The sequence below is a fragment of the Mercenaria mercenaria genome, chromosome 8, assembly GCF_021730395.1.
Source record: "Mercenaria mercenaria strain notata chromosome 8, MADL_Memer_1, whole genome shotgun sequence".
In the NCBI taxonomy this organism is placed as follows: Eukaryota; Metazoa; Mollusca; class Bivalvia; order Venerida; family Veneridae; genus Mercenaria; species Mercenaria mercenaria.
In genome coordinates, this window is record NC_069368.1 from 15746270 (window position 1) to 15772436 (window position 26167).

A 26167-nucleotide genomic window follows, 5' to 3' on the forward strand; every position below is an offset into this window, starting at 1 on the left:
GGAAATTTCTAAAAAAACAAGGTAGTCTGAAAGACAGCTAAATCCCCCGCCACTGCTATGGATAGTGAAAGGGTAAACCTTTGACCTTTAGCTGTGACCTTAACCTTGAACTGACATGGCTGACTCATGAATTCTGCACAACGTCTTGATGAGGTGATCATTTGACCCAAAAATCCTTCAAGGGGTTTAGGAGATATGGAGCGGACACGAAAGTGTTACGGACAGTTGGACGGAAGGACGGACGAAGACCATTCCTATAACCCCCCACCACTTGTGACGGGGGATTAAAAAAGTGAGTGAAAATATTGTTATCAAAATATCTGCCTGCAAATTTGTATGCCTGAAATCCATGCTTCACACTTTATTCCAAATACTTCTAATCAGAGCATTATACATTTCATGTCTTCTCTGTCCACAGTACTCCATACTTTCTCCTCTTGTCTATTTTTGGAAAATTTTCCCCAGTACTCTATGCTTCACATTTCATACCACCTACTGTTGTCTAGAGCAACATGTGTTTCAAATCTTCACTGCTGCATTTGAGAATAAAAACAGAGTCTGCTGACCGCATAAAGCAGGCAGCAATTTCACGCAGTAATTTAAAGAAGGTAGTTAGTCGTGGGGAATTCAAGCTTGAAGCCAAATTCTAGCATGTCAAGTTGGCTGTTCATTTTCCAGTGCAGAAGCCCACACTTGAGAGTCTGGCTGTACGGGTACTACCCAGGTGTCAGGTATACAAGAACCTAATTCCGGTCTGGTTAGATACCCATCCCACTCTCTCCTGAAAAATACAATATATATATGGTTTCTGCAGTAATATGAAGACATATATAAAAAGCTGTCTAATGACAGTGTGCTCGATTATTTGAAACCCATCTACATAATGCTTTCTTACATATAAAATCTTTAGGAAAACTTATGGCTCTTTTATCATGATGAGAAACAACTACCGGTACTTTAAGTCTGAAGTAAATTAACTGAGTTATTACAGAGGTAAAGTGAAAGTGCATCAAAACTTTAACAAAGAATCTGGACGTGGGCGGCAGCTATAGGCTGAGAAGAATAGCTCTCCATATACTTGGTATAGTCTAGCTAACCCGAAGAAAACAAGAGACCCAAAAGGCCTATGTTGCTCATCTGAAGGGGACCATGATTTTTAGACCTGGCCTTGTTTCTGATCAACTTTGGTGCATATCCATTTAGCAGTTCATTAAAAGTAATTTATAAGGATTTTCTATTTTTTTTACTGTAACAGCCCCTAAAAGGTGCCAGGCAGAACTGTTAGAAAGGTCCATAAAATGATGCTACAGACAAAAGTTTGGTGAAGATCAAACAAGCTGTACTTTAGAAGAAGACATTTGAAGATTTTTCATTTCTATCTCTTCATCTTTTTTTTAAACTCTAGCAGCCCCTAAAATGGGTCAAGTGAAACTATGTACTAAACAGATTGATAGGGGACCATACAATGCTACAGACTAAGTTTGCTGGAGATCATTCAAGTGGCTCATGAGAAGAAGTTGTTTAAAGGTTTTTCAACTCTTAGCTTTGGCGGCCCCTAAAGGGACCAAGCAGAACCATTTGAAAGAACTTAATAGCAGTCCATGCCTGGAGTGGATGCTACAGACCAAGTTTGGTTATTTCTGACAAGTGGTATCAGAGGCAAAAACACTTTAAGTAAAAACTTGAAGATGGACACAGGCAGAATGACATTGGACCATCTGCCTATACTCTGAATAGTCAAGCAAGCTGACTACAAGGTTGTGATTTTTTATGACATGACATTGTGTGACCCCACACATATCACTATTTGGCCCTTTAAGACAGACAAGAGCTGATGGAGGACAGAAATGTTTGACAATTCAAAAGCCTTGCCACTAAAAAAGTTAACATAATGAGAACAGAGAAAAACAAATAGAAAAGGGGCAACTATTTTTAATCCTAAAAAATTCACCTCTTACGATTCTTAATAACAAATCACACCAAAGAAATTGCTAAGAGAAAAAAGAGATAACTTTGTGATATAACACAACATAGTTATGGGACCTGAGTATTTCATATCATGTCATCACAGTGAACACATGTGTAAAGTTTAAATCCATTCCAACCAGCGGTTACTGAGATACCAACCTACGAACGAAACCTTAACCAAAAATTGCGAAGCCCAAAAAGAAGCATAATTTTGTAAGAAGCAAAATAGACTTATGAAAACAGTGCACAGAATATCAGGTCATTACAGTGAATAAATGTGTGAAGTTTCAATCAGTTCATAATTGTAGTTACTGAGGTACAACTTTAGATAAAACAAGAGGACCATGATGGTCCTGAATCGCTCACCTCTTCCCACATGACCCAGTTTTGAGTATGGCATCGTTTTTTCTATTATTTGACATAGTGACCTAGTTTTTGAGCTCATGTGACCCAGTTTTGAACTTGACCTAGATAATATCAAGATAAAAATTCTGACCAATTTTCATGAAGATCCATTGAAAAATATGGTCTCTAGAGAGGTCACAAGATTTTTCTATTTTTTGACCTATTGACCTAATTTTCGAAGGTACGTGACCCTCTTTTGAACTTTACCTAGATATCATCAAGGTGAACATTCTCACTAATTTTCATGAAGATCTCATGAAAAATATGGCCTCTAGAGAGGTCACAAGGTTTTTCTATTTTTATACCTACTGGCCTAGTTTTTGACCGCATATGACCCAGTTTCGAAACTGACCTAGATATCATCAAGGTGAACATTCAGATCAATTTTCATGAAGAGCCATTGAAAAATATGGCCTCTAGAGAGGTCAAAAGATTTTAATAATTTTAGAGCAGCTGACCCAGTTTCAAATATAACCTAGATATCATCAAGATGAACATTCAGACCAACTTTCATACAGATCCCATGAAAAGTATGGCCTCTAGAGAGGTCACAAGGTTTTTTTTATTATTTGACCTACTGACCTAGTTTTTGATGGCACATGACCCAGTTTCAAATTTGACCTAGATATCACCAAGGTGAACATTCTGACTAATTTTTATGGAGATCCATTCACAAGTATGGCCTCTAGAGAGGTCACAAGGTTTTTCTATTTTTAGACCTACTGACCTATTTTTTGACCGCACATGACCCTGTTTCAAACTTGACCTAGATATCATCAAGATGAACATTCAGACCAATTTTCATACAGATCCCATGAAAAATATGGTCTTTAGAGAGGTCACAAGGTTTTTCTATTATTTGACCTACTGACCTAGTTTTTGATGGCACGTGACCCACTTTTGAACTTGACCTAGATATCATCAAGATGAACATTCAGACCAACTTTCATACAGATCCCATGAAAAATATGGTCTCTAGAGAGGTCACAAGGTTTTTCTATTATTTTACCTACTGACCTAGTTTTTGTAGGCACGTGACCCACTTTCAAACTTGACCTAGATATCATCAAGATGAACATTCTGACCAATTTTCATGAAGATCTCATGAAATATATGGCCTCTAGTGATGTCACAGGGTTTTTCTATTTTTAGACCTACTGACCTAGTTTTTGACTGCACGTGACCCAGTTTCGAACTTGACCTAGATATCATCAAGATGAACATTCAGACCAATTTTCATACAGATCCCATGAAAAATATGGCCTTTAGAGAGGTCACAAGGTTTTTCTATTATTTGACCTACTGACTTAGTTTTTGAAAACACGTGACCCAGTTTCGAACTTGACCTAGATATCATCAAGGTGAACATTCTGACCAATTTTCATGAAGATCTTGTGAAATATATGGCCTCTAGAGAGGTCACAAGGTTTTTCTATTTTTAGACCTACTGACCTAGTTTTTGACGGCACGTGACCCAGTTTCGAACTCGACCTAGATATCATCAAGGTGAACATTCTGACCAATTTTCATGAAGATCTTGTGAAATATATGGCCTCTAAAGAGGTCACAAGGTTTTTCTATTTTTAGACCTACTGACCTAGTTTTTGACGGCACGTGACCCAGTTTCGAACTTGACCTAGATATCATCAAGGTGAACATTCTGACCAATTTTCATGAAGATCTTGTGAAATATATGGCCTCTAGAGAGGTCACAAGGTTTTTCTATTTTTAGACCTACTGACCTAGTTTTTGACGGAACGTGACCCAGTTTCGAACTTGACCTAGATATCATCAAGATGAACATTCTGACCAACTTTCATAAAGATCCCATGAAAAATGTGACCTCTAGAGTGGTCACAAGCAAAAGTTTACGGACGCACGCACGCACGGACGGACGACGGACACCGCGCGATCACAAAAGCTCACCTTGTCACTTTGTGACAGGTGAGCTAAAAAACTTAAAACTGAGATGCTGACGTAAAAGCAAATGCAGACCCAACTTTGATGAAAGGGTGAATGCAAAATCTCTACCTATTCTTCTATCAAATTTTTATGTGCTGTTTTTCCTATTCTTTTAAGCCACATTATGGAATTTTAGCCAAGCAAATGCCTCATAATGAATTGATTTGCTGTTACAGATAGCCTACATAGTTGCTGAAATATTCACCTCAACTCAGAAAACAAGCACAAACTGTACTGACCCACCACTTCCAGCAGGTAAAATAAAACAGTATTTTTGTCATTGTCGTACCTGATAGCAATAAGTGCCTCTAAATTTTGACTAGCAGCATCATAGTACTGTCTGAATGGGTAGAGTGGGTCACCAGGCACTGGATCTTCTGTAGAATATAAATGCATTCTTTTAGTGAAATGGAACAAAATTAAAATCTCATTCAAATCTTTTTCACCTACAATGTAACTACTCTTAAACCATTTAAGAACTGGTTTTCCTCTATGCCATGCTTAACTATATCTTATGACAATTCCTGTCCACATCAAGCCGACATAAAAATGGTACAGGTAGCTCACTAGCATGGTATTAAATACTTAATAAAGGGTGGTAAATAAGCCCAAATAAATATCTGTGTTTATTACAGGCTGCCTCTACAACCACTATGAGTACTAGTTCAAATGCTGGGAAGTAGTGAGGGTGTAACTGGACATCTTGTTTCTACAACCACTGTACTGGTTCATAGACCAGGAAGCTGTGAGAGCATAACTGAATATATGGTTTCTACAACCACTGCCAAAAAAAAAAAAGACTAACACACCATTAACAAGTTGTTGTGAAAACTTTCACTATAATGAAGGTAAAATATTGCGAAATTGATTTGTTTGCCATTCTGGCCATAACAGCTATTTAACCTTTAGCATGCTAGGTAAATTGTCGTCTGCTGGAAATGTCGTCTGCTAAAATTGTAAAGTTCATTCAGTTTGCTCCAAAACTGGAAGAAATATTGTCAGAGTAGCAAACAGCCTGGAACCTGATCAGACGCCGATTTAATCGGCGTCTGATCTGGTTCCAAGCTGTTTGCAAAGGCTGTTAAATTCGCCTGCAGCAGGCTAAGGGTTAATGAGGACATAAATTCTTACATTTACAACATAAAATCTCTGGTAACTTCGTTCATTTGGATTTAATTCCATAGACTGATGCAATTATAAATTCCACAAAATTTAACTTCCACTGAATAATTATGTAACAGTGAGTAAAACAAAATCTCTGGACATATAAAGCTACTAAACCACACAGCCATTGTCCATAAATGGAAAACTAATGAATGCAAAAAACACAACTGAGATTTATCAATAGTTACTTACTTTGATCCCCAAATAAGATTTTTTCTTCTTTTTTCCTTTCCTTCTTTTGTCTTTCTATCATCCTCAATCTGGCCTTTTCTCTTTCTTTCTCTCTTGTTTCTTCTTGTTCAGTTTCCAAGTGAACCTACACAAAATATTTCACGGAGCAATTGGTGAAAGATGTGAGGTATTGGGAAGGCAGCTGGGGGACGTTTCTAAGACACATTTTGCCCATTTGTTTTCTCAATAAATGATTTCATGTAGGCAATATTTGTATTATATTAGAAATGAAGTGACATTGTTCATAAGAGTAGTTTCCATCATTCATGGCATCATTTATGTATGAAACAAATAAATCAAAGTTCAAAGTTATGAAGATCCATTCACAAGTATGGCCTCTAGAGAGGTCACAAGGTTTTTCTATTTTTAGACCTACTGACCTAGTTTTTGACCGCACGTGACCCAGTTTCGAACTTGACCTAGATATCATCAAGATGAACATTCAGACCAACTTTCATACAGATCCCATGAAAAATATGGCCTTTAGAGAGGTCACAAGGTTTTTCTATTATTTGACCTACTGACCTAGTTTCTGACGCCATGTGACCCAGTCACAGATTTTTTTTATCTAAACTAATAAGTACATGTATAGGCAAATGTACATGGTTTTAAATTTCAATAACAGGTTTAACACTTTAGACAGGTACCTGTATACACAAACCATTAGCCATACCTCTTCTTCTAAACCCTGACCAGGAACATGATGTATGTAAATTCTGTTACCTTTAGAGCAGCTTCCTCTGCCTTGTATATGTCCAGCTGTTTATTCAACAATTCTCTCATGTTGGACAACTTCGCTTCAAACATCAGCCTATTTGTAGACCCATGACCTTGAGACTCGTACATACTCAAAACACCTACATAGAACACAAACATTTCATTTACTTCTTTCATTTAAACAAATAACTGAGGCTTTAATGTGTTCATTGCATATTGCTAGAGTCTGATGACAAAGCATTCAGGATGCACAAAATAGACATAATTATGTACCAACCATAAATGGCAAATCTATTTGCCGCTATTCTGAAGAGGCACAAAAAAATTTTATTTCAATAAATACCTTTAAGTCATTTGATATTTATGTTATTTAATGTACAATACATAATGGGTCCAAGAATCCAACTTTTTTCAAAGATCTCTTGTTTTCACAGATATTTTCAAACCATACCTTGTCTTTCAAGTCTGTCTGTACGAAGTTTACGAAGTTTCTGCAGACTGTTTACAACTTGTATAGATTTATTTGCCTCTGCCAATTTCTTCCGAACCTGACTTAGAATCTCATCTGCTTCCTTCTGCATATCTTTCTCCTGCAGTAAACACTCCATTGCTGTATCTTATATAACCATTAAATATTCTAATGCTCCACTATATAAATACTCAAGTGCTTAGCCATATTAATACCCCAATGCTCATATATATATAAACAGCCCAATGCTTAACCATATTAACACCCTAAAGCTCAAATATATAAATAGCCCAATGTACCCCAATGCTCAAATATATAAATAGCCCAATGTTTAACCATATTAATACCCCAATGCTCAAACATATAAATACCCCCAATGTTTAAACATTTTAATACCCCAATGCTCAAATATATAAATAGCCCAATGTTTAACCATATTAATACCCCAATGCTCAAACATATAAATACCCCAATGCTTAACCATGTTCAAACATATAAATATGGTAAAATACCCCAATGTTTAACTATATTAATATCCCAATGCTTAACCATACAAATACCCAAATGCGGAACCATATAAATTAGCTTAACCATACAAATACCCAAATGTGGAACCATATAAATTAGCTTAACTATATATATAACCAAATGCTCAACATTATAGGTACTCGAAAGCAGTCTTCAGCCAGATTGATAAAAGGTCACAATTTTTGTAAAATCAAGTTTTAACATTAAACAAGAAGGTTAGTAAAGTTTTCTCCAAAGTAAAACATGGAAAACTACCTCTTAATCCGTGTTACAAATTTGATACCTGTTTTTCAAGTTTCTGTTTCTCAGTGAGTTGTTGCATGGCTTTATCAATCTCAGCATGTTTACGTTCTCTGTTAGCCATCTCTTCCTCATACAGTTCATACTGTTCCTTCTTATTCTGTTTTATCCTCTCCTGACAAGAAATATAGTTAGGTTATATCTAGTTAGGTAGCAAAACAAGTACATAGTTAGGCAAATATATATTCACACTAAGAAAGTTCTATATGCAAGCCCATCAGAGTAAGAATTAAGTGCAGTATACAGATCAAACTAAATAAACTGATATTAGCAGTCAAAATGAATTTCTTTCAATGAAACTATTGTCAGCAAATGAATTTCAATTTACTATGATCTTAAAAGCATAGCTTTTTCTTTGGTTTCAACAGTCATTCCACCACACATTTTTAACTGTCACATCATCTTATAAGGTATGTGCATTTTGCCATAAGTTACTAATTCAAAGTGGAAGTTGTGCCACAAAGTCAGACCATTTACTGTACTAAGTGATATGGTATTTGAGACAACAACTTTACAACTGTAAAACAATTAATAAATTAAAACCAAGTCAATAGAAAAAAACAAAAAACAGTAAATACTAGTATTAAACAAGATTTGAGTGATTTTCAGCAACATATGAAATACATCTGTTGTATTTAAATATGCGTTTGCATATTGTATACTGGTAATTATAAATACCAAGATAAATAAAATTACAACCTTGATTAATTCCCGTATATAAGTAAACCTACATTGTATTCACATTGAAATAAAGAAAACCTTTTTTGTAACATATAAAATAATTTCACAAACAATCTATCTGACACGAACATTTTTTCCCATGATAAACAAATAGACTGCACATAGCGACAATCAAAGAAATTCTAGTAAAAACTAGATGTGTCCATAGGAAATTGGTGTCCCCACTTCCTGCCACTGTACATGGTTTCATGACTCTAGGTGAAATATTTTAAAATATATGCAACATGAACTTTTAAGAACTTTATGTGTAACTCTGGTCTGGTTGAGTAAAGCCCCAGCAGAATACCAGGGGCACAACTTCACATGCTTTATAACAATCCTCTAATGTTGTATGACTCTTAGTCAAGCAGTTGTTGAGATACATGTGACACAAACTTGAATGCCCTTCATGCATATTACTAGTATTGACAATCAAGTGCCATAACTCTGGTCCCCAAACAAAACCCAAGGTACACAACTTCATATGCTGAATAATATTCCTATGTTTTCATGACCCTAGGTTTTAAGATATTTTTAACCTAGCCAAGGGCAATAACTCTGGTCTGGCCAAGTAAAATCTGAATCAAAACCATTGGTGCACAATTTCACATGCTGAATTATATTCCTATCATATTTCATAATCCTAGGTTAAATGCACAATATAAGGCCCTTTCATGCATATTTCTGACTAAGTCAAGGGCCATAATTCTAGTCTGGCTGTGTGAAATCCCAAGGAAAACACCAGGTGCACAACTTCACATGCTAAATAACAATCCTGTGAGGTTTGATGACTTTTTGTCAAAGACTTCTAGAGATATGAATGGCACCAATTTGGACAGACAGATGGACATAAGCAACTCTAAGTGCCCTCCCCCAACAAAAAAATAGGGTTTGTGGGGGGGGGGGGGGGGGCATAAAGAAAACAACAAATCTGTGTTTCATGTACAACTTTTCTTTCAAATAAAGGCAAAAACTTTTACATTTGAATTTTGTATGTATTCTACATAAAATGTCTCCTAATTGAGAATTTAAACAACAGAAACTATAAATGAAATTCAACCAATGACAAGGTAGGTCATTTTTGTTGAATGATTAAACAGTTATCAGAAATGTTCATACTCAACTAAAAGTATTGCAATAGTGAATTCAGATTTTACTGGATTTACCCCCTTAAATCAGACATTACAGCCCCCTCTACTGGATTTACCCCCATATTTAAACTAGAAAATGCTTTTGTAAAAAAGCGCATGTCTCCCCCAATGCAAAGTCCTATAGGCAAGAAGTCAATAGGGGTCAGGAGCGAAAGTCAAAGAGACACTGATGGTTGGCTGCAATAGGGATCATCTACTTGGCATGTCCAGTCATCCCGCTAAATTTCAACACTCGTGGCCTAGTGGTTCTCAAGTCACTGTTCAGGCTCCTGTGACCTTGACCTTTGATCAAGTGACCTCAAAATAATTAGGGGTCATCTACTCTGCATGTCCAATCATCCTATTAAGTTTCAACATTGTAGGTCAAGTGGTTCTCAAGTTATTTCCAAAAAATGATTTTACATGAACAGGCCACTGTGACCTTGACCTTTAATAGACTGACCCCAAAAACAATAAGGGTCATTTACTCTGCATGAACAATCATCCTATGAAGTTTCAACATTCTGGGTCAAGTGGTTCTCAAGTTACTGACTGGAAATGGTTTTCAATGTTCAGGCCCCTGTGACCTTGACCTTTAATGGAGTGACCCTAAAATCGATAGGGGTCATCTACTTTGCATGTACAATCATCTTATGAAGTTTCAACATTCTGGGTCAAGTGGTTCTCTAGTTATTGATCGGAAATGGTTTTCAATGTTCAGGCCCCTGTGACCTTGACCTTTCACAGAGTAACCCCAAAATCGTTACGGGTCATCTACTCTTTATGACCAATCATCCTATGAAGTTTCAACATTCTGGGTCAAGTGGTTCTCAAGTTACTGACCGGAAATGGTTTTCAATGTTCAGGCCCCTGTGACCTTGACCTTTAACGGAGTGACCCCAAAATCGATAGGGGTCATCTACTTTGCATGTACAATCATCTTATGAAGTTTCAACATTCTGGGTCAAGTGGTTCTCTAGTTATTGATCGGAAATGGTTTTCAATGTTCAGGCCCTTGTGACCTTGACCTTTGATGGAGTGACCCCAAAATCAATAGGGGTCATCTTCTCTTCATGACCAACCATCCTGTGAAGTTTCAACATTCTGGGTCAAGTGGTTCTCTAGTTATTGATCGGAAATGGTTTTCAATGTTCAGGCCCCTGTGACCTTGACCTTTGATGGAGTGACCCCAGAATCAATAGGGGTCATCTACTCTTCATGACCAATCATCCTGTGAAGTTTCAACATTCTGGGTCAAGTGGTTCTCTAGTTATTGATCGGAAATGGTTTATGTTCAGGCCCCTGTGACCTTGACCTTTGATGGAGTGACCCCAAAATCAATAGGGGTCATCTACTCTTCATGACCAATCATCCTATGAAGTTTCAACATTCTGGGTCAAGTGGTTCTCTAGTTATTGATCGGAAATGGTTTTCAATGTTCAGGCCCCTGTGACCTTGACCTTTGATGGAGTGACCCCAAAAACAATAGGGGTCGTCTACTCCAGCAGCCCTACAACCCTATGAAGTTTGAAGGTTCTAGGTCAAATGGTTCTCCAGTTATTGCTCGGAAATGAAGTGTGACGTACTGACGGACGGACGGACGGACGGAAGGACGGACGGACAGGGCAAAAACAATATGTCTCCTGGGGGAGACATAATTATATACCAGACAATACAGGTACTCTACTGGTTTAACAACCTTACACCAAGCTGTACAGGTTATCCCCCTTAAATCAGGCAATAAAGATCCACTACTGAATTAATCCCCTTAAATCAGGCAATACTAGTTGCCTACTGGTTTTACTCCCATACATCAGGCAACACAGGTCCCCTGCTGGATTTACTCCCATATATCAGGCAATACAGGTCCCCTACTGGATTTACTCCCATAAATCAGGCAATACAGGTCCCCTAATGGCTTTACTTCCATAAATCAGGCAATACAGGTCCCCTATTAGATTTACTCTCATACATCAGGCAATACAGGTCCCCTACAGGATTTACTCCCATATATCAGGCAATACAGGTCCCTACTGGATTTACTCCCATAAATCAGGCAATACAGGTCCCCTATTGGATTTACTTCCATAAATCAGGCAATACAGGCCCCCTACTGGAATTACTCCCATATATCAGGCAATACAGGTCCCCTACTGGATTTACTCCCATAAATCAGGTAATACAGGTCCCCAATTGGATTTACTTCCATAAATCAGGCAATACAGGCCCCCTACTGGAATTACTCCCATATATCAGGCAATACAGGTCCCCTACTGGATTTACTCCCATAAATCAGGTAATACAGGTCCCCAATTGGATTTACTTCCATAAATCAGGCAATACAGGCCCCCTACTGGAATTACTCCCATATATCAGGCAATACAGGTCCCCTACTGGATTTACTCCCATAAATCAGGTAATACAGGTCCCCAGTTGGATTTACTTCCATAAATCAGGCAATACAGGCCCCCTACTGGAATTACTCCCATATATCAGGCAATACAGGTCCCCTACTAGATTTACTCCCATAAATCAGGCAATACAGGTCCCCTACTGGATTTACTCCCATAAATCAGGTAATACAGGTCCCCAATTGGATTTACTTCCATAAATCAGGCAATACAGGCCCCCTACTGGAATTACTCCCATATATCAGGCAATACAGGTCCCCTACTAGATTTACTCCCATAAATCAGGCAATACAGGTCCCCTACTGGATTTACTCCCATAAATCAGGTAATACAGGTCCCCAATTGGATTTACTTCCATAAATCAGGCAATACAGGCCCCCTACTGGAATTACTCCCATATATCAGGCAATACAGGTCCCCTACTAGATTTACTCCCATAAATCAGGCAATACAGGTCCCCTACTAGATTTACTCCCATAAATCAGGCAATACAGGTCCCCTACTGGATTTACTCCCATAAATCAGGTAATACAGGTCCCCAATTGGATTTACTTCCATAAATCAGGCAATACAGGCCCCCTACTGGAATTACTCCCATATATCAGGCAATACAGGTCCCCTACTAGATTTACTCCCATAAATCAGGCAATACAGGTCCCCTACTGGATTTACTCCCATAAATCAGGTAATACAGGTCCCCTATTGCATTTACTTCCATAAATCAGGCAGTACCCTTCTGGATTTACTCCCATATACCAAGCAATACAGGTCCCCTTCTGGATTTACCTCCTTACATCAGGCAATACATACTCTCATACACCTAGCAATACAGGTACCCCACTGGATTTACTGTCATAAGTCAGACAATACTGGTCTTCTACTGGATTTACCTCCTAACATCAGGCAATACAGGTCCCCTACTGGATTTACTCCAAATACATCAGGCAATACAGGCCCCCTACAGTATTAACTCCAAAAACATCAGACAATACAGGTCCCCCACTGGATTTACTGCCATAAATCAGACAATACTGGTTTCCTACTGGATTTACCTCCTTACATCAGGCAATACAGGTCCCCTACTGGATTTACTGCCATACATCAGGCAATAAAGGTCCCTACTGAATTTACTTCCATATATCAGGCAATGCAGGTCCCCTACTGAATTTACTCCCATACATCAGGCAATGCAGGTCCCTACTGAATTTACTTCCATATATCAGGCAATGCAGGTTCCCTACTGAATTTACTCCCAATACGTCAGGTAATACAGGTCCCCTACTGAATTTACTTCCACGCATCAGGTAATACAGGTTCGCTACTGAATTTAATTCCATCAGGCAATGTAGGTCCCATACTGGATTTACTCCCATACATCAAGCAATACAGGGTCCCTACTGAATTTGCTTCCATACATCAGCTTCTTACAGAAATGTTTCATAACATAGGATACATAAATTGTCTTGATTTACAGAGGATACAAATAAAGGATATGTATGGATATGTATATAAATCCACTGGACAAACAATGTCCCTACATGTGTCATTCAACATGTTAGCTCACTGAAAATCAAACAATAAGTTTAATCTATAACCAGTCTACATAATGTATAATGATCATAAAAAGCTCAAAAACGGATAAAGTACTAAAAAAGTGTGTCACGACTTAGTAATTTTTCAAAATTTAATAATAAGAACAATGTTAGAAAGATAATGTGAATCTAAGATACCTTCTCAGATATTACTGGATTTTTGTTCTATGCAGTAATGAACTGTAGATTTAAGAAATAGTTTATAGTAAAAGAGTGTTTTAACACTATTTATGCATGATGGGCGGTTATACGTTGGGCGTAATAATTTCTCGAGGGCACAGCCCTTGTGAAATTATTTGTACGACGTATTACCGCCCGGGTGTATAAATAGTGTTAAAACACTCTTTTGCTATGAATTATTTCCATTCTAATATGCCCTTAATCTAAAACAGTAGATAAAATATGGTAGCACTCTTTCTTGGTTGCAAGAACAACTTTGACGTCACCGCACGTCAACGTGACGTCATTCAAGCGCAAGTGTGTTTTAACAGAGACAAGCATATTAAAATGTGTAATATTCATGGCGGTTTTATTTCAGGGTGGCCAACCCACACGATTTCTGGATACATACACACAGAAAAAACATCCCAATTCAGGTGACATTTGCCTGTTTTTTCCTTATTAATTGATGGAATTTCACAAATAGTCTTGCCTATAAAATTATGCAGACTATGATGGTAAACAAATGGTCAAAGTTTCAAAGCCATATGACAAACAGGTTAGGCAAAATATGGACTGGTATGAAAACTTTAACTGATTTCCAAGTCCAAAATGAGCCATAATTCAGCCAAAACAGTTGACAGAGTTATGCACCCTTCCCACATGTCAAACAGTTTTGACAAAACGTTGACTTGTAAGAAAACTGAACCAATTTCAAAGTCATTTATGCAAAGTTATTTCAAAATCCCTATACAGTGCGATTTTAATATGTCCCCCTTTGATGGCATAAAAAGGGCCATAATTCAGCCAAAATAGTTGACAGAAATATGTACTCTTGCCTACAGATGGAGATCATGATTATAAACAAGTGTCCAAAGTTTTACAGCCATATGTCAAACAGTTTACACAAAATATGAACTGGTACGAAAAACTTAACCAAGATTTGTAAGTTAAAAGGACCCATAAGTCAGACAAAATCCTTGATGGAGTAATGTACTCTTGCCTAAAACTGGACATGGTGATGGTACACAATTGTTGAAAGTTTCAAATCTTTATCTCTTTTGTCAAAATGTGAACTGGTACAAAAAACTTAACCAAGGTGTGACGCCAACTCTGTGCTGAGTAGGATAGCTCTACTTATTCTATGAATAGTCGAGCTAAAAAAACAGGTGTGCATTTATGCGTATATTATATTTCTACAAAATCTGCAGAGCTTCTTACATATTAATTTTATGTTAAAAACAAGTTGGCAAGGGAGTAGCAAATCTATGTTTACCCTTTTCTTTTTCCTTTGTGCAACTTTCGCCTGAAGATGTCTAACATTTTCTTCACTTGTCAATTCTTTCTGCACACTTTCAAGTTCATTCTGTTAAATTTAGAAAGCAAGCAATTATAACAATTAAATTAATTACCTTCATGTGTCTTGAATTTTAACTCTTACCATGCTGGACATGTTTGATTCTGCCTTTGCAACCAGTGTAAATCATGATCAGCCTGCACATTTGTGCAGTCTGATCATGATATGCACTGTTCGCTATTCCGCCAGTATTTTTTTTTTTCGTAAGCACCCCTTTTAACAGTTAAGGTACAGTCCAAATTGAAAGATGGCAAGTTCATTATAGAAATTTAGCAGGGTAAGGGTTAACATGATTCATCTGTCAGCAGTATCTTGTATATCATCTGCTACAGCTATCAGCTAAAACTAACAAGAGCGCCGCCAAGCAGGGCGATATACGCCCGAAGGGTTACATCAGAGGATGGGAGCAAAATTTAAAGAACTTGACTGTTGAAGCCCAAAGGACAGGAACAAGAAAAAGAAGAAATTCAAAAAAAAAAATTTTCAAAGTCCACAAAAAAATTCTTACATGGTAAAGTTTTGTCAAAATACATGTAAAAATTGGATGTACCATCCATGTTGTACCACAGAAAACTGGTCTCGGTTTTTCCCTACTGCCAATAATAAAAAAGTTTCAAAATAAGCTATTTATAGTAACACAAAAGGGAAGTAATTCAAAAAAAAATTATTGTAAGCGAACAAAAGGGGATCTACCAAACAAGAGGGCCATGATGGCCCTATATCGCTCACCTGTTATCATTGCACTTGAGGACAAGAAGGTCCTCAGAAAAAATATCTAAGTCCAAAGGACAGGAACAACAAAGGGAAGAAATTTAACCAAAAAGAAAAATAAATTCTTGAAAGGTACAGATATGTCAAAATACACCTAAAAATTGGAGGTACCATCCATGTTGTACCACAAAAAAGTGGTCTCGGGTTTTTCCCTACGGCCAATAATAAAAAAGTTACTCAAAACTAGAACTGTCACAGGAGTGACTCATACCCCCACCATACGGTCTTGTCACAGAAGAATGGCAACCATAAGAAATCTTAAAAATACTTAGTCTTTGGAGTACTTCATCCTGGGCTTCCACATGTAAGTAATACTAGTATAACACTAGTATAGTAATACTAGTAAATATATTAAATCTCTAATATTAGAGATACACTAAAAGTGAATACAAAAAAGTGTCTTACCGACCCATGTTACCACAGAAAAATGTATTTACTTTTTACATAGGACTTATAATAAAAAAGTTAGAAAAATACCTAAAATATTGAAAATCTAAAAATAGGATTTCTAAAAATAGACTAATTCCTGGAATTTAAGGTGAAGACACTCCATACAAAAGTTAAAAAAAGGTTACTTCCCTTTGGCTCTAAGCCAATCAGAATGAGATATAGTGAAAATACATCAAAATTAACCTTAAATTTTAAGTAAAAGGGGACACAATTCAAGAAAAATTAGTGTCAGAGTTATGCACCTTGTGTCACATGATGTGGGTGATGAGGTGGAACATCTATTTTAAGTCTGAATCAAATCCATTCAGTAGTAACTGAGATATAGTGAAAATACATAAAAATTAACCTTAAATTCTAAGTAAAAAGGGGCATAATTCATGAAAAATTGGTGTCAGAGTTATGCACCTTGTGTCACATGATGTGGGTGATGAGGTTGAACATCTATTTTAAGTTTGAATCAAATCCATTTTGTAATAACTGAGATATAGTGAAAATACATCAAAATCAACCTTAAATTTAAAGTAAAAGGGGACATAATTCATAAAAAATTTATGTCAGAGTTAAGCACCTTATGTCACATGATGTAGGTGGTGTGGTGGAACAACTATTTTAAGTTTGAATCAAATCCATTTAGTAATAACTGAGATATAGTGAAAATACAACAAAATTAACCTTAAATTCTAAGTAAAAGGGGACATAATTCACGAAAACTTGGTGTCAGAGTTATGCACCTTGTGTCACATGATGTGGGCACATGATGTGGGTGATGAGGTGGAACATCTATTTTAAGTTTGAATCAAATCCATTCAGTAGTAACTGAGATATAGTGAAAATACATCAAAATCAACCTTAAATTCTAAGTAAAAAGGGGCATAATTCATAAAAAAAATTGGTGTTAGAGTTATGCACCTTATGTCACATGATGTGGGTGATGAGGTGGAACATCTATTTTAAGTTTGAATCAAATCCATTTAGTAATAACTGAGATAGAGTGAAAATACAGCAAAATTAACCCTAAATTCTAAGTAAAAGGGGACATAATTCATGAAAACTTGGTGTCAAGAGTTATGCACCTTGTGTCACATGATGTGGGTGATAAGGTGGAACATGTATTTTAAGTTTGAATCAAATCCATTTGGTAATAACTGAGATAATAGATTTCGGGAGGCGACGGGACGGGACGCGACGGGACGCGACAAAACTGACTCCTATATACCCCCCTCAAACATGTTTAGTGGGGGTATAATAAGCTATTTATAGAAACGTAAAAGGGAAGTAATTTAAAAGAAAATTATTGTAAGTGAACAATAGATTCTAAGAAGGATCTGCCAAATAAATCTGTTGACATAAATGAAATTTCAGGTCAGTATCTTCATTAGTTACGGAGATATACCCATTTTAATTTGAAATAAAGGGAGGTAATTTGACATAAAATCAGTCCATAGTTATCTACCCTGATTGTCTCAGTCCAACTAATGACAATAATGAAATTTCAAATAAGTCCTATAAGTACTTACTGATATAAATCCATTTTGATTACAATCAGGGGAGGTAATCAGATAAAAATAACTCTGGAACCTAAGACTGGATCTGATTTGTCATGGAATCCAAGATTTATTGTTGTTGAAGATATTTTGGAAGTTTGTATCAAATAAAACCATAAATGAAGTCTTCATATGGCTGCAAAAGCCAAAATAGCCAATTTTGGACCTTTAGGGGGCCATAACTCTGGTACCCATGCGGAAACCCAGCCAGTTTAAGAAAGAAACCAAGATCTTGTGGTGATACAAGTTGTGTGCAAGTTTGGTTAAAATCAAATCATAAATGAAGCTGCTATTGGGCAGACAAGGTCAAAATAGCTAATTCTGGCCCTTTCAGGGGCCATAACTCTGGAACCCATAATGGAATCTCGCCAGGTCAAGAAAGGAATCAAGATCTTATAGTGATACAAGTTGTGTGCAAGTTTGGTTAAAATCAAATCATAAATGAAGCTGCTATTGTGCAGACAAGATCAAAATAGCTAATTCTGGCCCTTTCAGGGGCCATAACTCTGGAACCCATAATGAAATCTGGCCAGTTCAAGAAAGGAACCAAGATCTTATGGTGATACAAGTTGTGTGCCAGTTTGGTAAAAATCAAATCATAAATAAAGCTGCTATTGTGCAGACAAGGTCAAAATAGCTAATTTTGGCCCTTTCAGGGGCCATAACTCTGGAACCCATAATGGGATCTGGCCAGTTCAAGAAAGGAACCGAGATCTTATGGTGATACAAGTTGTGTGCAAGTTTTGTTAAAATAAAATCATAAATGAAACCATTATCGTGCAGACAAGAAATTGTTGACGGACGGACGGACGGATGCACGCATGGACTGACGACGGACGAAGGGTGATCACAAAAGCTCACCTTGTCACTATGTGACAGGTGAGCTAATAAAAACAAGAGCACTGCAATGCATAGCAATATACACAAAGCAGTCATATATAACCTTTGACCCCTAAATGTGACCTTGACCTTGAAGCGAGTCATCCAAAACATGCGCTCTGCACATCACCTCAGTGTGGTGAACATTTGTGCCAAGTTTCTTTGAAATCCTTCAAGCAGTTCAAGAGTTACAGAGCAGACACAGCAAAGTTATATATGACCTTTCACTCCTAAGTGTGACCTTGACCTTGAAGCCAGTCATCCGAAACAAGCGCTCTGCACGTCGTCTCAGTGTGGTTTAACATTTGTGCCAAGTTTCTTTGAAATCCTTCAAGCAGTTCAAGAGTTAAAGTGCGGACACAAACCACACTCATATGACCTTTAAACCCTAAGTGTGACCTTGACCTTGAAATGAGACATCCAAAGCATGCGCTCTGCACGTCGTCTCAGTATGGTGAACATTTGTGTCAAGTTTCTTTGAAATCCTTCAAGGGGTTCAAGAGTTACAGAGCGGACACGAAATTGCTAACAGACGTTCCTACATATGGATACTTAAGTGGCTACTCTTTTGTTCTCTCTATTGTTCTTTTAGCCACGTAAGAGAAAAATAGCCACATAAAAGCCTTACCGAATGAATGACATCAAAGAAAAAGTACAGTAACCTATTGTTCTATAGCCACCTAAGTATGCAAATGTGAGCTCGGACGGACGGACACCGGGCCCATAACATAATACGTCCCTTCGAGCGTATAAAAAGGCTGGTCTGTAAAAAAACACAACTACTGTATGTCAAAGTGTTCTGACAAAGCATCTTGAAAATATCGGAACATCTTAAATGTGTGTCATCAATGTTGCAAAACTGCAAGTATGAAAATGCAGGTGCTTGAAAAGAATATTGAAAATGATTTACTGATTTGAGTTCACATATGAGCTGCACCATGAGAAAACCAACATTATGCATTTGCGACCAGCATGGATCCAGACCAGCCTGCACATCTGCGCAGTCTGGTCAGGATCTATGCTGTTGGCTTTCAAAGCCTATTGTAATAAAGAAACTGTTAGCGAACAACATGGATCCTGACCAGACTGCGTGGATGCGCAGGCTGGTCTGGATCCATGCTGGTCGCAAATGCACAATATTGGTTTTCTCATGGTGCAGCTCATATATCTGTACTACCTACCTTTATAGAAAGTACTTCTTTCAATTTTTGATCCCATATTGATTTGTCCTCATGTTTAACAGTTTCCAGTATCTGTTTATTCTTTTGAAGTCGTGCTAACAGTACAATCATCTGTCTTGTTTTCTCCTGAGCTTCACAAATCTGTGAAATAAAAGCTCAAACACATTAAGGCATGCTCAAAATCAAGAGAGTTGAACAGCAGAGAGATTATAACAAGAGGGTCATGATGACCCTGGATCGCTCACCCGAGTAATATGAGCTACATGTTTCAAATGTCAAACTGATGATTTTTAGAAATTTTTTGGAAGATTTTCCGATGTACAATCAAGTAACCCCTGGGGCGGGGCCAATTTTACCTCGGGGGTCATGATTTGAACAAAGTTTGTAGAAGTCTACTAGGCAATGTAACATATCAAATATCTAAGATTTAGGCCTTCTGGTTTTTTTAGCAAATTTATGAAGATTTCCCTTTGTACAATCAAGTAACTCCTGGGGTGGGGGCAATTTGACCCTGGGGGGGGGGGGGGGTGTCAAGAGGTCCACTAGGCAATGCTACATGTGAAATATCTAAGCTCTAGGCCTTCTGGTTCATTTAAAGAAAAATTTTGAAGATTTTCCTATGTAAAATCAAGTGACCCCTCGGGCATTCTATTTTGACCCCAGGGGTCATGATTTGAACAAATTTTGTAGAGGTCTACTAGGCAATGCTACCTGTGAAATATCTAAGCTCTAGGCCTTCTAGTTTATTTTTAGAAAATGTTGAAGATTTTTCTATGTACAATCAAGTTACCCCATGGGGCGAGGTCAATTTGACCCCGAGGGTTGTGATTTGAACAAATTTTGTAGAAGTCTACTAGGCAATGCTACATGTCAAATATTTTAAGATCTAGGCCTTCTGGTTTATTTTTAGAAATTTTTTGAAGATTTTCCTATGTAAAATCAAGTGACCCCTGGGGCGGGGTCAATTTTGACCCCGGAGGTCATGATTTGAACAAATTTTGTAGAGGTCCACTAGGCAATGCTACATGTGAAATATCTAAGCTCTAGGGCTTCTGGTTTATTTTTAGAAAAATTTTGAAGATTTTCCTATGTAAAATCAAGTGACCCCTGGGGCGGTGTCAATGTTGACCCCGGGGATCATGATTCGAACAAATTTTGTAGAGGTCTACAAGGCAATGCTACATGTCAAATATCTAAGCTCTAGGCCTTCTGGTTTATTTTTAGAAAATTTTTGAAGATTTTCCTATGTAAAATCAAGTGACCCCTGGGGCGGGGTAAATTTTGACCCAGGGGTCACAATTTGAAAATTTTAGTAGAGGTCCACTAGGCAATGCTACATGTCAAATATCTAAGCTCTAGGGCTTCTAGTTTTTGAGAAGAAGATTTTTTAAGATTTTCCTATGTAAAATCAAGTGACCCCTGAGGCGGGGTCAATTTTGACCCCGGGGTCATGATTTGAACAAAATTGGTAGAGATCCACTAGGCAATGCTTCACACCAAATATCTAAGCTCTAGGGCTTCTGGTTTTTGAGAAGAAGATTTTTAAAGTTTTTCCTTTCGGTTGCCATGGCAACCAGAGTTCTGCATGGAATTCAATTCTTTGAATAATTTTTGAAGAGCTTCACCCAAGGAACATTCCTGTGAAGTTTGGATGAAATTGAACTAGCGGTTTATGAGGAGATGTCGTTTAAAGTAAAAGTTTACGGACGGACAACGGACGATTGACAATCTAGTCACATTATGCTGACATCAGACTAACCAGTCTTACAACTATCCTCATAATGCTGCCAACAGAAAATTCGTATTTTGTGAAAATAAATCAAACCTAATATATATGCATTAACAATACCACTAAATTTGTGCTAATAAGTGTTAATGGCATTCAATGAGTTCTGATATTATCCATCCCTGAGGGAACCTGGCAGAGCTTCCATGTTACCACTGATTATGAAATTTCTATGAAATTGCCTCATTAAAATATGATCATATTTGCACATGTACATCTTTGAAATGAAAACGAGCCATTGCTCCCGAAACTTTGCCATTTTTTGTAGATCTTTAGGTCTGCAATATCATATATAATTATTACAATCTGAAAACTATAAAACACATTCAAGTTCATTCTGACATATTTAACAATTGTAAACCAATGGAGGGCTAATCTGGTATTTTTTAATTACACAAGGTCTTATCCATGTAAATTCCATTTCTATCTTTAGCAACGGATTATTTATTTCAAAAGTTATTGGTCTTTATCACACACTCTTATACAATGTAAAAAGTTTTCCCAAGCTGATATTGTAGAAAGGAAGAAAGTCTGAAATTGTCAGATTAGACCTAGATCCCCAGACTATCCAAATTATATTCCAGCAATCATATATTTATTTCATTTCGTGGAATTTTATTTCATCTTCAACATTGCCAAAAAAGCAGAGATAGATATTTTATTTCATTCAATGTACATAAAGATTAAGCAATAGGAGAGATCTTGTTTGTCTACAAATCCGTAGCATTTTCTATTTTTAGAACTAATAGGACATTGATTAGGACTGGGCAGATGCCGAATGTCCATGATTTTTGTAACTAGAATGTGTCTGTAGGACACAGGGTGTGCCCCCCACTGGTACATTTGTCACAAATCAGGGGCAATAATTCAAATGTTTGCAGTCTTGAGGGGGTATAGCCTCAAAAAACATTTTATGAAAAGGATTCATTACTCTAGGCCATATACTTTTTTCGCTATAAGCAACACAAACAAAAAAAATCCACTATTTTGGGTATTTCAAGGGCCATAACTCTGTAATAAGCGCTAAGATTCTAAAGAAGAATGCCAAGTGTGTTAGGTCACATCATGATAAAGACTCAAGCAAGGTTTCATGAATTTGCATTAAATACTTTTTGAGCTAGGCACATAATTAGGTGAAAATGTGCATTTATTTTACTATTTCAGGGGCCATAACTTTAAAAATGGGGGGTGGAGCCAGCTAAAAAATAAGAGATGTGTAAGTTTATATTATGATAAAGACTCATGCAAGTTTTCATCCATTTATATCATATACTGTTTTAGCTAGGTGCGTCACAAGGTGAAAATGAGCATTTCTGACTTTTTCAGGGGCCATAACTCTGAAAATATGGCAGAGGAAGACAAAAAAATAGGAGGTGCGCAAGTTCATATCATGATAAAGACTCATGCAAGGTTTAATCAATTTATATGTAATACTTTTTGCGTTAGGCACATTAAGTTCAGCTGCTGTTTAATGCATTGCCAATCCCCGCTAGTTTTATGTGACTGCCTAAAACTATTAAAGCATTTTTCATTTGCATCGAAAACTGAAGACCTAATTAATCTACAATACCTGAAAAAAGGAGGTCTGTACTCCTTGACAATCCTAAAAGTTGTGTCTAGATGTACGAATTCATACCTCTGTTGTACCTCGGAATCAGATCCAAAAGGTACAGACCTATACTCCTGGATACTTCCTCCCTAAAAACTACAAAAAGAGACACCGAAATGTCCCATTATTACATTTTAGTTAAATACCTTTATTGGGGTTTTCTTCAGAGTATATTCTGTTTTACTTTGCCGGTGCTGCAACCAGTCTTGTAACCACCTCTGATCATCCTCTGCCTTTCGGTCTTCCATTGTCATAAAATTTGTTGGCTTTTGTACATTTGCATTTTGAATGACACTCGTGTTTTGTTGAAATATTACGTTTCTATCATTTTGAAGATTTGTAATCTGTATATTTTGCATACTCCTTTGTTCACCATTCATGGGCTGATGTTGTAAATGACTGTGCCTGCCTTGGGAATGGGGTTCATTGCCAGCACCTACAGGTGGTGGAATTGTATCAAAAAATGCTGGGATTTGACTACAGTATCTTGAACCATCTGCAACATCGTTAGAATTAAGGTTTCCCCTGTAAACATGTCCTAGCTGTTGTGACGATGTATTCCGCAATCTCATTTCCACAAAGGTATTGCCTGGACTGAAGCTTTGCCTTGTGCTTTGGTTTGGCACAAATCCTGGACCTGGTGGGGGAAACCGGGGATTAAATGGTTGTAACGTTTGTTGTTGTGGCATTCTTGGCGAAAAATGATTTCCTTGAAGATTCTCAAACTGTTGATTCTGTTGGAACTGGGTTTGTCCTGTACAAGGATTTCTTGAATTTCCAAAATTATTACAGTTCCAATTCGTGGGGGCAGCCATATTTGATTGCTGTGTGCTTGAATAAAATTATTCTTAAAATACAAATTAAAATGATGTATTTATCTTGTGCATTATCACTGGCTTTTCGTTTCAAATAGCATGTTAAATATATTTGCATACTAGCTCTAATATTTGAATAAAAATGCAAAAGAAAACGTAGATCTAAAAGGTAGTATTTTGTTCGATTAAAACAAAGAACTAAATCCAAAATTCTTCACCCCAACACACCTCGAAACACCCCAAGACGCATTTTATAATTAACTCATGGCTTAAAACTACTACTCAGAAACAACAATACCAAAGATATTAATAAATTTAATGATCTTAAGATGTGTCACAATTCAAAATATATTTGATCAAATGATTCAAAAAACAAGGACAAATTATGAATAAGCTACAACTGCTTACTTAGTAATAATCACAAGTTCAACTTATGGAAATGAAATCCATTTGTAAGGTAAAGTTCAAGTGTTTAACTAAACTGTTCAAATGTCCTGTATTCTATTCTATTCTTTTGGACTATTTTAATAGTATATTAAAATATTTAATTAATGACGGCAGTGCCCTGTTTTTAGTTTTATTTTGTTTTTTTATTGTATGATTGATGTATATTTTCAGAATCTCAGCTGACTGTTCTGAAGAAAGATTTAAAAGATACAAACAAAAGGGCTTATGCCGAGGGTTCAAGAAGGAACCTTAAAATTCAATGGGAATCATTTATGTTGTTCTGTACTTATTTCAGTCTGAATTATTTACCAGCCAGTACAACTACACTTCAACTTTACACACAGTTTCTCAGTAGATCTTTTAAATCTACTGATAGTATTAAGAATTATATCAGTGGAGTCAGAACTATACACTTGTTATTAGGGTACAGTGTTGATCACTTAAATTCCTTTTTAATAAATTTGTCGTTAAAAGGCATAGCAAAGTTTAATCTGCATATGGTCAAAAGGGCTGAACCAATGACTCCAGATATTTTAGAAAAAATTTACACAGTGTTAGATTTTTCTTGTACAGATAATCTGGTTTACTGGTGTTTATTCTTGTTTGCATTTTTTCTTATGACAAGAAAATCAAACTTGGTCCCTACTCATACAAAAGATTTAATTAAACCTAAATTTCTTTTAAGAAAAGATGTGGAAAGATCTGGACTGAATTTAATAGTCCATATGAAATGGACAAAGACCATTCAAGCGGGTGAAAGAGAATTATTGACTCCTTTAACTGTCATACCAGATTCAGTCTTGTGCCCAGTTAAGGCATTCAATGAAATGGTTGAAAAATGCCAGCCTCAGATGGGTCTCCACTTTTCATTTTAAGGTCAGGCAAAGTTGTTTCCTACAATTTATTTCTATCAAAGTTAAGGTCGGTAATTAAAGATATTGGGTTAGATCCAAAACAGTTTTCAACTCATTCCTTTAGAAGAGGTTTAGTAACTCTAGCCTTCAGACTTGACATTCCAGCAGATCTCATTCAGCTTATGGGAGGCTGGCGTTCTGATGCGTATAAGAATTACATTCAATATTCTCTTGGTGACGAAGTTAAAGTTTCACAGTTTATAAGTCAGAATATTAAGAAGCATCATAAATAGGAAATAATTTAGTTAAAAGCAGTATGTGATCTGACATCAGAAAATTATTATATGGAATTTCCGTCTTACAGAGGAAATGTTCTGTTGATCAGTTGAAAGTGTTAACCTATTTTACATTATATCCGCATAAAGTGTGTTTGACACATTGGGTAATTTAAATATAAATAAATTGATAAATAACTTTTCATAATGGCCTAGAGAAAATTGCTCTGCTATTTACATTTTCTTACAATCTGTTTCTTATATTCAACTTGTGGGGAATTTCTGTCTTAACAGAGGAAATTTTCTGTGGTCAGTTGGATGTTTTAACCTTCTGCGCAGAGTTTTCCTCGTTAGATGATTATAAGTAAATGAGGATTGTTAAAGATAGATTCATTAACATTTGAAAGTAGGTAGTAAAATTTTGCTGAATAGTTTAACATACT

At 36.7% G+C, this 26167-nt stretch overlaps 1 protein-coding gene across 1 annotated transcript; it reads right to left on the reverse strand.

Annotated features, from left to right (window-relative positions):
• Nucleotides 1–348: 348 nt before the first annotated feature.
• Nucleotides 349–24353, reverse strand: LOC123522997 (programmed cell death protein 7-like). Its single transcript, XM_045300576.2, has 9 exons — nucleotides 23480–24353; nucleotides 19939–20079; nucleotides 15033–15122; nucleotides 7728–7859; nucleotides 6899–7037; nucleotides 6454–6587; nucleotides 5692–5815; nucleotides 4625–4712; nucleotides 349–781 (listed from the first exon to the last, which is right to left on the reverse strand). The coding sequence occupies exons 1-9, from the start codon at nucleotides 24146–24148 to the stop codon at nucleotides 655–657; spliced, it is 1644 nt and encodes a 547-aa protein (XP_045156511.2). The 5' UTR covers nucleotides 24149–24353; the 3' UTR covers nucleotides 349–654.
• Nucleotides 24354–26167: the final 1814 nt, after the last annotated feature.